The sequence below is a fragment of the Heterodontus francisci genome, chromosome 8 (assembly GCF_036365525.1).
Source record: "Heterodontus francisci isolate sHetFra1 chromosome 8, sHetFra1.hap1, whole genome shotgun sequence".
Classification (NCBI taxonomy): Eukaryota; Metazoa; Chordata; class Chondrichthyes; order Heterodontiformes; family Heterodontidae; genus Heterodontus; species Heterodontus francisci.
The window spans coordinates 124,482,419-124,497,846 of NC_090378.1; the positions used below are offsets into that span (position 1 = coordinate 124,482,419).

General features: G+C 43.1%; 2 protein-coding genes across 4 annotated transcripts in view; one reads left to right on the top strand and one right to left on the bottom strand.

The window, feature by feature from the left end:
• Window positions 1–15,428, bottom strand: part of LOC137373141 (ral guanine nucleotide dissociation stimulator-like 1) — a 114,698-nt gene that overhangs the window by 70,524 nt on the left and 28,746 nt on the right. The window contains exon 1 of one of the 3 annotated variants that reach the window (XM_068037989.1): window positions 8,080–8,368. The exons of 1 other annotated variant lie outside the window; for it this stretch is intronic. The gene's annotated coding sequence lies outside the window, so the exon portion shown is untranslated. Of the gene's footprint in view, window positions 1–5,649; window positions 5,697–8,079; window positions 8,369–15,428 lie in introns of those variants that run through there. One more of the 3 variants, XM_068037991.1, reaches the window with a different exon arrangement.
• LOC137373142 (immunoglobulin kappa light chain-like) overlaps window positions 1–15,428 on the top strand; it is a 56,035-nt gene that overhangs the window by 39,550 nt on the left and 1,057 nt on the right. The window contains exon 3 of the mRNA XM_068037994.1: window positions 7,813–7,873. Within this exon, the coding sequence (XP_067894095.1) occupies window positions 7,813–7,873 (61 nt within the window). The remainder of the gene's footprint in view (window positions 1–7,812; window positions 7,874–15,428) is intronic.

The window sequence follows — 15,428 nt, forward strand, 5'->3', positions numbered from 1 at the left end:
CTGACACATCCCACAGTTATATATAATATATATTAATGGACGCACCGTGCCACCTCCTCGACTGACACGTTCCACAGTTATATATAATATATAATAATGGACAGACAGTCCCACCTCCCGCACTGACACATCCCACAGTTATATATAATATATAATAATGGACACACAGTCCCACCTCCTGTACTGACACATCCTACAGTTATATATAATATATAATAATGGACACACAGTCCCACCTCCCGCACTGACACATCCCACAATTATATATAGTATATAATAATGGACACACAGTCCCACCTCCCGAACTGACACATCCCACAGTTATATATAATATATAATAATGGACGCACAGTCCCACCTCCTCGACTGACACATCCCACAGTTATATATAATATATAATAATGGACGCACAGTCCCACCTCCTCGACTGACACGTTCCACAGTTATATATAATATATAATAATGGACACACAGTCCCACCTCCTGTACTGACACATCCCACAGTTATATATAATATATAATAATGGACACACAGTCCCACCTCCCGCACTGACACATCCCACAGTTATATATAATATATAATAATGGACACACAGTCCCACCTCCTCGACTGACACTTTCCACAGTTATATATAATATATAATAAGGGACGCACAGTCCCACCTCCTCGACTGACACGTTCCACAGTTATATATAATATATAATAATGGAGACACAGTCCCACTTCCTTGATTTACACGTTCCACAGTTATATATAATATATAGTAATGGACACACAGTCCCACCTCCCGCACTGACACATCCCACAATTATATATAGTATATAATAATGGACACACAGTCCCACCTCCCGAACTGACACATCCCACAGTTATATATAATATATAATAATGGACACACAGTCCCACCTCCCGCACTGACACATCCCACAGTTATATATAATATATAATAATGGACACACAGTCCCACCTCCTCGACTGACACTTTCCACAGTTATATATAATATATAATAATGGACGCACAGTCCCACCTCCTCGACTGACACGTTCCACAGTTATATATAATATATAATAATGGAGACACAGTCCCACTTCCTTGATTTACACGTTCCACAGTTATATATAATATATAGTAATGGACACACAGTCCCACCTCCCGCACTGACACATCCCACAGTTATATATAATATATAATAATGGACGCACAGTCCCACCTCCTCGACTGACACGTTCCACAGTTATATATAATATATAATAATGGACACACAGTCCCACCTCCTGCACTGACACATCCCACAGTTATATATAATATATAATAATGGACACACAGTCCCACCTCCTGTACTGACACATCCCACAGTTATATATAATATATAATAATGGACACACAGTCCCACCTCCCGCACTGACACATCCCGCAGTTATATATAATATATAATAATGGACACACAGTCCCACCTCCTCGACTGACACTTTCCACAGTTATATATAATATATAATAAGGGACGCACAGTCCCACCTCCTCGACTGACACGTTCCACAGTTATATATAATATATAATAATGGAGACACAGTCCCACTTCCTTGATTTACACGTTCCACAGTTATATATAATATATAGTAATGGACACACAGTCCCACCTCCCGCACTGACACATCCCACAGTTATATATAATATATAATAATGGACGCACAGTCCCACCTCCTCGACTGACACGTTCCACAGTTATATATAATATATAATAATGGACACACAGTCCCACCTCCTGCACTGACACATCCCACAGTTATATATAATATATAATAATGGACGCACCGTGCCACCTCCTCGACTGACACGTTCCACAGTTATATATAATATATAATAATGGACAGACAGTCCCACCTCCCGCACTGACACATCCCACAGTTATATATAATATATAATAATGGACGCACAGTACCACCTCCTCGACTGACACGTTCCACAGTTATATATAATATATAATAATGGACACACAGTCCCACCTCCCGCACTGACACATCCCACAGTTATATATAATATATAATAATGGAAACACAGTCCCACCTCCCGCACTGAAACATCCCACAGTTATATATAATATATAATAATGGACACACTGTCCCACCACCTGCACTGACACATCCCACAGTTATATATAATATATAATAATGGACACACAGTCCCACCTCCCGCACTGAAACATCCCACAGTTATATATAATATATAATAATGGACGCACAGTCCCACCTCCTGTACTGACACATCCCACAGTTATATATAATATATAATAATGGACGCACAGTCCCACCTCCTGTACTGACACATCCCACAGTTATATATAATATATAATAATGGACACACTGTCCCACCACCTGCACTGACACATCCCACAGTTATATATAATATATAATAATGGACACACAGTCCCACCTCCTCGACTGACACGTTCCACAGTTATATATAATATATAATAATGGACACACAGTCCCACCACCTGTACTGACACGTCCCACAGTTATATATAATAATAATAATGGACACACAGTCCCACCTCCTGCACTGACACATCCCACAGTTATATATAATAATAATAATGGACACACAGTCCCACCTCCTGTACTGACACATCCCACAGTTATATATAATATATAATAATGGACACACAGTCCCACCACCTGTACTGACACATCCGACAGTTATATATAATATATAATAATGGACACACAGTCCCACCTCCCGCACTGACACATCCCGCAGTTATATATAGTATATAATAATGGACACACAGTCCCACCTCCCGCACTGACACATCCCACAGTTATATATAGTATATAATAATGGACACACAGTCCCACCTCCCGCACTGACACATCTGACAGTTATATATAGTATATAATAATGGACACCCAGTCCCACCTCCCGCACTGACATCCCACAGTTATATATAATATATAATAATGGACACACAGTCCCACCTCCAGTCCTGACACATCCCACAGTTATATATAATATATAATAATGGATACACAGTCCCACCTCCCGCACTGACATCCCACAGTTATATATAATATATAATAATGGACGCACAGTCCCACCTCCTGCACTGACACATCCCACAGTTATATATAATATATAATAATGGACACACAGTCCCACTTCCCGCACTGACACATCCCACAGTTATATATAATATATAATAATGGACGCACAGTCCCACCTACCCGACTGACATGTTCCACATTTATATATAATATATAATAATGGACTCACAGCCCACCTCCCGCACTGACACATTCCACAGTTATAGATAATATATAATAATGAACACACAGTCCCACCTCCTCGACTGACACGTTCCACAGTTATATATCATATATAATAATGGACGCACAGTCCCACCTACCCGACTGACATGTTCCACATTTATATATAATATATAATAATGGACTCACAGCCCACCTCCCGCACTGACACATCCCACAGTTATAGATAATATATAATAATGGACACACAGTCCCACCTCCCGCACTGACACATCCCACAGTTATATATAATATATAATAATGGATGCACAGTCCCACCTCCTCGACTGACACGTTCCACAGTTATATATAATATATAATAAGGGACGCACAGTCCCACCTCCTCGACTGACACGTTCCACAGTTATATATAATATATAATAAGGGACGCACAGTCCCACCTCCTCGACTAACACGTTCCACAGTTATATATAATATATAATAAGGGACGCACAGTCCCACCTCCTCGACTGACACGTTCCACAGTTATATATAATATATAATAAGGGACGCACAGTCCCACCTCCTCGACTAACACGTTCCACAGTTATATATAATATATAATAAGGGACGCACAGTCCCACCTCCTCGACTGACACGTTCCACTGTTATATATAATATATAATATGGGACGCACAGTCCCACCTCCCGCACTGACACATCCCACAGTTATAGATAATGTATAATAATGGACACACAGTCCGACCTCCTGCACTGACACATCCCACAGTTATATATAATATATAATAATGGACACACAGTCCCACCTCCTGCACTGACACATCCCACAGTTATATATAATATATAATAATGGACGCACAGTCCCACCTCCTGCACTGACACATCCCACAGTTATATATAATATATATTAATGGACACGCAGTCCCACCTCCTGCACTGACACATCCCACAGTTATATATAATATATAATAATGGACACACAGTCCCAATTTCTCTACTGACACATCCACCGTTATATATAATATATAATAATGGACACACAGTCCCAATTTCACTACTGACACATCCACAGTTATATATAATATATAATAATGGATACACAGTCCCACCTCCTGTACTGACACATCCCACAGTTATATATAATATATAATAATGGACACACAGTCCCACCTCCTGTACTGACACATCCCACAGTTATATATAATATATAATAATGGACACACAGTCCCACCTCCTGTACTGACACATCCCACAGTTATATATAATATATAATAATGGACACACAGTCACACCTCCTGCACTGACACATCCCACAGTTATATATAATATATAATAATGGACACACAGTCCCACCTCCTGTACTGACACATCCCACAGTTATAAATAATATATAATAATGGACACACAGTCCCACCTCCTGTACTGACACATCCCACAGTTATATATAATATATAATAATGGACACACAGTCCCACCTCCTGTACCGACACATCCCACAGTTATATTTATTATATAATAAACAGACCTTCTATTAAAACAGTTGCTTCAATCTCCTGTCTTATCTATCTGGGAAATATTTGCTGTTTTGTGCATTGCTGCCACATGTGTCGATGAGAGTGTTGACAGAAACATTCCCCTGAACGGTGTGAGGAATTGAGAAAGGATGGAGGAGTTTAGAGAGGACGAGGAGCTGCTGTCTTCATCAGTGAGAATCTCACAGCTCTGGAGATTTGACATTTTGCTTCATTCGATTCTCTCTGGGTTCTCGTGGAGTCGCTTCATGAGCACAGACTAATTATTGATCATTATTATTGACCCCCCATCCCAGGTCAGACACCCCAGGTCAGTTACTATGGAAACAGGTTTCTTATCATCTGATTGGACAATCTGGATGACACAATTTTCACCAATCAAAATCCAATTTAGAAAAGTGTCGAAATGAATAAAACTGAAATCATAAATAGAAAGCAAACTGAACAAATTAAAGCCTGATGTTATTTCCACGATCCACTACACACTCCTGTCCCTGTGGTGCCCACTGCAGCCTTCAGGCCTCAAGTGACCCAGCAGACACCCCCTGCTCCTTCTCCAGGGCCACCCGGGTGGGGACAATGCCATGGTAGAGAGACTGGCAGCCAGTGCCACCACCCCATGGGTCCCATCCAACTCGGGCCTGTGGATGGACACCTTGGCCAGGCCCAGGAGCAGACCCACGAGGAGGGGCCTCCAACCTGCCCAGTCCCCTCTGCACTGGGTGGCCAAAGATCAGGAGTGTGGGCCTGAATTAGAACCAGAGGATGAGGAGCAGCCCCTTCAAATAATGGAACAGGGGCCACAACCTCTCCCACTCCATGTAGACATGATCCACCGACTCTGAAACTCACTGTTTTCAAATGGTCCATGAGGAAGACCAGAGTCAGCAACAGAAACATCACATTTACAGAAACACTCCTCCCCTTTTCTCCAGGGCACAGGCAGGTGAGCTCGGTTAGCTGGGAGATTTTCATTTTCCAGGAATTGAGTGGCTCCAGGTTTTTCCATCTGATGTGGTGGGAAGAGCAGCTGGAAGATTTATCATCGACAAGTAGAATTCCCAACTTTCCCAAGCACGGCAGCATGGAATTCAAACAGAGAGAGAGAGTGAAGCAGAGACAGCAGGAGAGAGAGAGAAACAGAGACAGTGGGAGAGAGAGAATGACAGAAAGAGAGACAGTGAGAGAGAGAGAGAGAGATAAAGAGAGACAGTAGGAGAGAGAGAGAAAGTGCTAGAGAGAGACAGATAGAGAGAGAGAAAGAGTGAGAGAAAGAGAATGAGAGAAAGAGAGAGAGGGAGATAGTGAGATAGACAGAGGGAAAGAGCACAAGAGGGACAGCGTGAGAGAGAGAGATGGCTGGTTGGCCCAGTGGACATTGGGACTCTGACTTCTGGCCTATATGAGGGTCCCGAGCCTGCCCATGTCATCAGCACTCGCCGGAGCAACTTTCTGGGAGGCAGCCTCTTAATTGGTCACCTCCACACTCACTGTCCTATTAATGATGGCAGTCAGGCTCCCGAGCCTGCAGGCCCAATCAGAGGGCCCACAGTGATGTCAGGCTGGCAGCTCCACCGGGAGAGGTGGGCCCTGCTGAAACAGGCAGGCGAGAGTGAGGGCCCCTCAACATGGAGACGCCCTTGGCTGCCTGCAGAGGAATAGTAAAATAAAAAGGGCTGAAGCCAGTTGGGCCATCAGGTTGAAGAGGGTTAGGGTTAGGAAACTCCTCCACAGGATTATTAACAGGCGGGACTGCAGCTTTTCATCCCTGTAGCTCTGTCATTGGGACATAGAGTCTCCGTCTCCGATGGTCCCCTGGCCTGCTGCCGGGAGGCCTCCTCCATTGAGCTGGTGGCCTCCGCACTCGGGGGTGGGGAGGCCGCTCCGACGTTGGTAAAATACCAGCACCGGCTCAAAAATGGCCCCTAAATGTGAACTTCATTGCTCGAATTGTCTGCCCATCTCCATGGAGGCAGCAGATGACCGGTTCCCAGTACACCCATGGGAAAGTAACCCGGAGGCGGGAATGTGTCAGGGAGCCATGTTGACACGGCTCGTCGTATTTTTCCCAGTCCTGCCCAACCTCCAAATGAGAACCCCGTCTCCATGGCACCGGGAGAATTCATCCCAGTCTGTTAGAGACAGAGAGAGAGAAAGTGAGAGAGAGAGAAAGAGAGAGAGAGTGAGAGGGAGAAAAAGAGAGACAGAGTGAGAAAGAGAGACAAAGTGAGAGAGTGAGAGAGAGAGAAAGAGAGAGATAGTGAGAGGGAGAAAAAGAGAGACAGAGTGAGACTGAATGAGAGAGAGTGAGAGTGAGAAAGAGAGTGAGTGAGAGAGAGAGAAAGAGAGAGACAGTGAGAGGGAGAAAAAGAGAGACAGAGTGAGAGAGTGAGAGAGAGTGAGAAATAGAGACAGAGTGAGAGAGAGACAGAGTGAGAGAGTGAGAGAGAGAGAAAGAGAGAGATAGTGAGAGGGAGAAAAAGAGAGACAGAGTGAGGCAGAATGAGAGAGTGAGAGTGAGAAAGAGAGAGAGAGTGAGAGAGAAAGAAAGAGAGAGACAGTGAGAGGGAGAAAAAGAGAGACAGAGTGAGGGAGTGAGAGAGAGTGAGAAAGAGAGACAGAGTGAGTGAGAGAAAGAGAGAGACAGATTGAGAGAGAGTGTGAGAGAGAGAGAGCGTGTGACAGAGACAGAGTAACAGGGAGTGAGAGAGAGGGACATAATGAGAGAGTGAAAGAGACAGAGTGAGAGAAAACAATGAGAGAGAGACAGAATGTGAGAGAAACCCAAAGTAGCAGAGACAGAGTGTGACACACTGTGAATGACACACACAGACAGAGACAGACAGAAGCACACATAGAGACAGAGACAAATAGATATATATAGAGAGAGTGTGAGAGACAGAGACACACATACACACAGGCAAAGAGTGACAGAGAAAGAGACACAGTGACAGTGAAAGACAGAGAGAGGGTGAGAGTGAGTGAGTGAAACAGAGAGCAGAGGATATTGTACAGCCCCTGCACTGGAAGCTGTCAGTGTGGTTTACGTTCGGTAAAGGAACCAAGCTCAGACTGAGTAAGTAAACCTCAATCCTCCGTTATTAATCCTTTAAATACTGAAACTTTCGAAAACACAAATGCTGAATAGTGGAAGGTGTTAGTAAGGAGCTGCAGTCAATGAAATGGTTCATTGAAGAGCACTGTGTATAACAGGGTGCCCAGCTGTATTTCTTTAGTTACATTCCCCCTTTAACCAGCAAGATATAAGTAACCAACTTTTACCGAGTGTGTAGAGGAGATCTGGAAGTTTGCAGACTGTGGTCACATTCCTGCTCCATGGAGTGAAATCCCTCACTAGACTCCTGCCAGTCTCAGTGTGAGCTCTGGGTCTCTGTCACAGTCTCTGATAGAACTGATCTCAGCACCAGCACAGTGAGACACCAAGGTCCCACCTCCCCCAAATTTAACTCTGCTCTGTCCACTCCCTGCTTATCTCTTGTCAAAGTTCTGATGACAAACAGCGACAGCAGGGCTCCCAATCCAGTGGCTTCAGTGTTCCAGGGTTTTGGGGAGACTCTCAGTTGCTTTGTCTTTGGGTCAAGTTCAGGTCGATTGTTCTGACCAGGTGATGAAAGTCTCTAGGGGTCTTTCACAGCCTTCACCTGGTCTTACTGTAACAAGATTTAATTTGAAACACACTGTGTGAGGCAAAGAAATGAGCACAAACAGGTTTTCTTAGGTTTAAAGAAGAAAGGTGAAATTTATTAAAACTTAAACTAAAACTCTAATTCAGTTAACGCGTACGGATACACGCCATGCCCCATGCTAGCATGCATATGCGATACACACATGCAAATAGAGACAGAAAAGAGCAGAAGAAAAATAAAGTGCAGAGGTTTGAGGCAATCTCTGAAGAGAGTTTTTGTTACTGTGCTTTGAGCTCACTGTAGTCCTTGCTTGTCGGTAGGTGTTGCTTTTCATTGGGGCCCAGTATTCTTCTTAAACCTTGTTCACTGTGGGAGACTTTTCCCTCTTGCGGTTCATATGTCTTCAATGATTCCTGAAGCTGGTCAGAGAGATGAAAGCCAATGGGAGAGAGACAGTGGCAAGCCAGCCATGAAAAGTCTTTTCAGTCCAGGAGCAAACAGCTTTCTGAGTTCAAATTCTCTGTGGCAAGTTCAAATTCAAAAAACTACAACAGCCAGTTAGTCATGTGACTAAACTGGTCTGGCCATGTCCGATGGTGTAGTCGGCCATCTTAGCAGTCAAGCTGGAATGGGAGCTCCTCCATCCTCAAAGTCCATTGTGGATTGAATTTGTCAGGAAATGGTCTTTTGTCCCTTCCAAGTTCTGTCTGTTATTATGCCAATGTCTTTCCAGTCAAGGGCCTGGTGTTGTTTTTTAAAAACAAGTTATTTCTTTACTCCAGCAACAGATTAAAAAGCAGTGTTCATATGGTGAAATTAATGTGCCTCATTCTTGGCAGGTGGGGGCCTGCATGACACTGATATTTATCTCTGAACCGATGTCACTGAAAATGTTCATTTACCTCATTGCTGTTTGTGGGATCTTGCTGTGCACAAATTGTCTGCCACATTTCCTGCATTCAAACAGTGACTGCTCTTTAAACAAGTCCTTCATTGTCTGTAAATGACTTTGGGAGGTCCTGAGGTGTGAAATACCCGACATAAATACAAGTCTTTCTTTTCTTTTTATTAACCGGGAGCTCCCACAATACCCTGTTGATTAAAGCTGAACCCAGCAGAAAATCCACAGAAAACTGACTAATGTTTGTCTGATTTGTCTGTGTGTTTATTAGACATGACTGAGCAGATAGCAAGAGTTTCAGCAGCAACAAAGGTGTTACTCTAGTGCCCCTCCCACTTTCCCCATCGACTTACATAATACTTACGGGGAAAGGGCTCAGCACCTGCCATCGACTGGTTAAATGTCACCCCTCTAGACTACAGGTCTCCCGTAATCTGCTCTCCATCTCTCTCCTGAAGGCACTATCTCTGGCTGGGGCACAGCTCCACCCTCCCCAAGTGGCCTCATTCCTCCAAGTGTGAGCCGGGAGGTTGAGAATGGCAGGCTATTCGACTGTGAGGTTTTAGTGTTGCCTCAGTGGGTAGCACTCTCACCTCTGAGTCAGAATGTCGTGGCTTCAGGTCCCACTCCAGAGGCTGGAGCACATAATCCAGGCTGACACTGCAGTGCAGTATTGAGGGAGTGCTGCATTGTCAGAGGTGCTGTCTTTCAGTTGAGACAAACTGACGTCTGCCCTCTCAGGTGGATGTAAAGGATCCCACTGCGCTATTAGAAGAGCAGGGGAATTCTCCCCGGTGTTCTGGACAATGTTTATCACTCAACCAACGGCACTGAAAATCAGATGATCTGCTCATTATCACTCAGCTGTCTGGGATCTTGCTGTGCACAATTGGCCGTAAAACACTTTGGGACATCCTGAGGTAGTGACAGGCACTATAGAAATGCAAGTCTTTCTTTGAGTTTGGAGGCTCCTGATCCTGACCCTCGCGCACACTCTCACCTTCCAGGCGTCATGGGATCATTTGGAGCAGTGACTCTGCCTGACCCCAGTACACTGAGACTGATTATAACCTCACCCTTGACCTCACCCCAGTGTTGGACAAGAAGGTTTTAAATGAAATCTAAAACCTTCTACACCGACACCCAACATGAATCCTTTCTGACATGTGTTGATACAAGTCTGCTCCAGTGTTCTCGGAGAAAGTTCTCCGGATGTGTGTGTGATCTGAGATTTGTTAACACTGAGCCTGTTTCCTCCGGATCGACTGATCTATAGTTCGAGCTTCCTGTCAGGTTAACAGTGTCTTAAAGGGACACTGAGTCTTTAAACACTCTTACTATTAACCATTTCAGTGCTGAATTGGTGATAAACCTTCATTAGAGACGTTTAAACAGAGAAACATAGAAAGATTTACAATGCAGATGAGGCCATTCGGCCCATGGTGTCCATGCCAGCTGAAAATGAGTTAACAAACCTAATCCCACTTTCCAGCTCTTATTCCCATATCCCTGTAGGTTTCGGCACCTCAAGTGCATATCCAAGTGTTTTTTCAATGTGATGAGAGTTTCTGCCTCTACCACCCTTTCAGGCAGTGAGTTCCAGACCCCCAACACCCTCTGGGTGAAAATATTACTCCTCAATTCACCTCTCATCCTTCCACCAATTAATTTAAATCTATGCCGCTGGGTTATTGACCTCTCTGCTGCGGGAAGTAGGTCCTTCCTATCCACTCTATCTAGGCCCCTCATAATTTTATACACCTCAATTAAATCTCCCCTCAGTCTCCTCTGTTCCAGAGATAACAATCCCAGCCGATCCTATCTTTCCTCATAGGTAAAATTCTCCATTCCTGGTAACATCCTCGTAAATCTCCTCTGTACCCCCTCTTGTTTGATCACATCCTTCCTGTAATGTGGTAACCAGAACTGTACACAGTTTTCTAGCTGTGGTCTAACTAGTGTTTTCTACAGTTCTGGCATAACCTCCTTACCCTTATACTCCAGGCCTCAGCGAATAAGGGCAAGCATCCCGTAAGCCTTCTTAACCACCTTATCGAGCTGTCCTGCTACCTTCAGGGATCTGTGGACATGAACTCCAAGGTCCCTCAGTTCCTCTACACTTCTCAGTATCATCCCATTTATTGGATATTCCTTTGCCTCGTTTGTCCTCCCCAAATGCATTACCTCACATTTCTCTGGACTGAATTCCATTTGCTATTTTTCTGCCCACCTGACCAGTCCATTGATATCTTCCTGCAGTCTACAGCCTTTTTCCTCATTATCAACCGCAAGGCCTATTTTTGTATCATCTGCAAACTTCTTAATACCCCTTCCATTTAAATCTAAATCATTGAAAGATACTATAATCAGCAGTGGACCCAGTACTGAGCCCTGCAGAACCCCACTGAAAACAGCTTTCCACTCACAAAAACACCCGTTGACAATAAAACTTTGCTTCCTGTCACTGACTCAATTTTTGATCCAATTTCCCACTTTTCCTTGGATCCCATGGGCTTTTAATTTTCTGACCAGTCTGCCATGTGGGATCTTATCAAAGGCCTTGCTAAAATCCATGTAGACTCTTTCAAACATGACGCCCACTTTGACACTCCTTGTAACCTCCTCATGAAATGTAATCGTTAGTCAGACACAAACTTCCCTTAACAAATCCATGCTGACTGTCCTGAATTAATCCCGTGCTTCTCTAAATGATGGTTTTTACTGTCTCTCAGAACTTTTTCCAATAATTTTCCCACTGCCGAGGTTATGCTGACTGATCTGTAATTACTTGGTCCATCCATTCTTTCCTTTTTAAACAACAGTAGAACATTAGCAGTCCTCCAGTCCTCAGGTACCATGCCTTTAACCAGAGAGAATTGGAAAATGAGGATCAGAGCCTCCGCTATTTCTTCCATTGCTTCTTTTGCAGCCTGGGATACATTTCACCTGGGCCTGGTGATTTATCCATTTTCAAGGATGTGAAACACCTTAATATTTCCTCCCTCACTAAGTTTATCCCATCCAAGATTTTACACTCCTCCTCCTTCACTACAATGTCTGCTTTGTCACTCTCTGTGAAAAAAGGCACAAAGTATTCATTCAGAAACATGTCCACATCCTCCGCCTCCACACACAGGTTAGGTTTTTGGACTCCAATTTACCCCGCTCTTTTCTTAGTGATTCTCCGGCTCTTTATGTATTTATTAAACATCTTTGGGTTTTCCTTGATTTTACTAGCTCATATTTTTTCATGTCCTCTCTTTGTTTCCCTAATTTCCTTTTCAATTTCACCCCTGAACTCTCTACACTTCTCCAGGTTTTCTGCAGTATCAAGATCTCAGTATCCGATATAAGTTTCCCTTTTGTACCTTATCCTACTGTGTATGCTCTTTGCCATCTGCGGTAAATGGAGATTTGGGAGTCTCACCCTTTTTCTTTGTGGGAACATGTTTGTTCTGAGCCCTCACTATCTCCTCCTTGAATGCCTCCCACTGCTCTGACACTGATTTACCTTCAAGTAGCTGTTTCCAGTCTAATTCTGACAAATCACATCTCAGCTTAGTAAAATTGGCCTTTCCCCAGTTTAAAACTTTTACTCTTGGTCCATCTTTATCCTTTTCTATAACTGCTCTAAATCTAACTGAATTATAATCACTGCCACTAAAACACTCTCACATTGATCCCCTTCCACCTGCCCAGATTCATTCCTGAAAACTAAGTCCAGAACTGTATCTTCTCTTGTTGGTCTTTCTACTGATGAGAAAAGTTCTCCCGAATGTATTTTAGGAATTCTGCACCCTCTGTACCTTTTATACTGAATTTATCCCAGTTAATATTTGGAAAGTTGAAATCCCCTCCTATTACTGGCCTGTTGTTTCTGCACTTTTCAGTAATTTGCCGACACATTTGCTCTTCTCTCTCCCTCTGACTGTTTGAGGGTCTATAGCAGGAGTCTGGAACCTGCGACTCCGGAGCCACATGTGACTCTTTAACAGCTCATTTACAGCTGCCAACCTTTTCCAGTTGGAATACATTAACATGAAAAAGGCCGAAAAAATTCAGTCAAGGAAAGTAAACTGTGTTTTTATTGTGGGGATAAAAGGCTAATCATTATGTTGTACTTTATAGTTTCAAATGATTATTTAAATGAAAAGCATCATCATTGTCTAAATGAACTTGTTTGAGTGGTACAGCTTCCATTGGAGGAACAGCTTTTATGTTTGTGACCATTATTGTTTCTAATATCACTGAGATGATAAATTATTCTGCTATTAGAAACTTCTTTTTTATTACGAGAATCAATAGCTGAAAAAATTGTCTTAATTCTGCACATCTGAATTTAAATTTTTTTTTTAAATTTTGACTTTACTGACAAAATTATACAAAAACAAGTCAAAAAAATGCAATAATTCAGAGTGAAACCTATTCTGATTTTGACTTTTTTTCTATTGATACATAAATTCAATACATGTATTTTATTTATTATATATACAAAGTGTGCATTCTACCAGAGACACTTGGCAATTTAGAAGGTATTTGGTTTAGAAATGCTGAATTTTGGTCTTGACACTGCCAGTAGTTTTTATTTTAGGTAATATTTTTGAAAACAGTCTCTTCAGGTAATAAAGGTTACCGACCCCTGGTCTATATATAGTGCAGCAATGTGATTGCCCCTTTTTTGTTCCTACGTTCATTCAAATGTCCTCATTCGATGATCCTGCTTGAATATCATCCCTCCTCACAGCTGCGATTTTTTCTTTTGACTAATATTGTGAAACCCTTCTCCTTTTTTCTCTCCCTCTCTATCCCATTGGGAAACTCAGTATCAGGAATATTGAGCTGCCATTCCTGCCCTTCTTTCAGACTCATTTCAGTAATAACTGTCATCAAGGCAGCATTTGAGTCTGGAATCAAGAAGCCCGAGCAAAACTAGAGTCAGTGTGAATCAGGGGGAAATCTCTCAACTGTTTGGAGTCATACCTAGCGCAAAGGAAGATAGCTGTGGTTGTTGGAGGTCAATCATCTCAGCTCCAGGACGTCACTGCAGGAGTTCCTCAGCATAGTGTCCGAGGCCCAACCATCTTCAGCTGCTTCATCAATGACCTTCCCTCCACCATAAGGTCAGAAGAGGGGATGTTCGCTAATGATTGCACAACCTTCAGCACCATTCGCGAATCCACAGAAACGGAAACAGACTATCTAGAAATGCAGCAAAACCTGGACACTGTCCACGCTTGGGCTGATAAGTAACAAGTAACATTCGCGTCACACAAGTGAAAGGCAATGACTATCTCAAATAAGAAAGAATCTAACCATCTCCCCTTGACATTCAATGGCATTACGATCGCTGAATCCCCCACTATCAACATCCTGAGGGTTACCATTGACCAGAACCTGAACTGCAGTAGCCCTGTAAATACTGTGGCTACAAGAGCAGGTCAAAGGCTGGCCACCTAGGAGGAAAGGCCAGCAGTTGTATGGGAACACCAACACCTGCAAGTTCTCCTCCAAGCCACACACCATCCTGACTTGGAACTATATCGCCGTTCCTTCACTGTCACTGGGTCAAAATCCTGGAACTCCCTGCCTAACAGCACTGTGGGTGTACCTACCCCACATGGACTGCAGCAGTTCAAGAAGGCAGCTCACCACCACCTTCTCAAGGGCTATTAGTGATGGGCAATAAATGCTGGCCTGGCCAGCGACGCCCACATCCCATGAATGAATAAAAAAAACTACCATATCATACTTCCAAGAGCAGTCGAACACAATTTAACCAGTTGAACATCAAACCATCCACTGTCTTTGTATTTTAGACTAAACCTAGCAAGCGAGGCAAATTAAGAAGTGATGGTGCTCATTTCTAACGATTCAACACCAGCCGTAGTTCATTAACTCAGCTGTCTGTTATCTGATGTGACATATCCAAACACAGAAACACCCACAGAAACATACACATAAATATACACATAGAACATACAAATATACACAGAGAATACACAAATGTACAGACAGAACACACAAATAAATACATAAGACACACAAATATATACAGAGGACACACAAATATACTGACAAAAGAC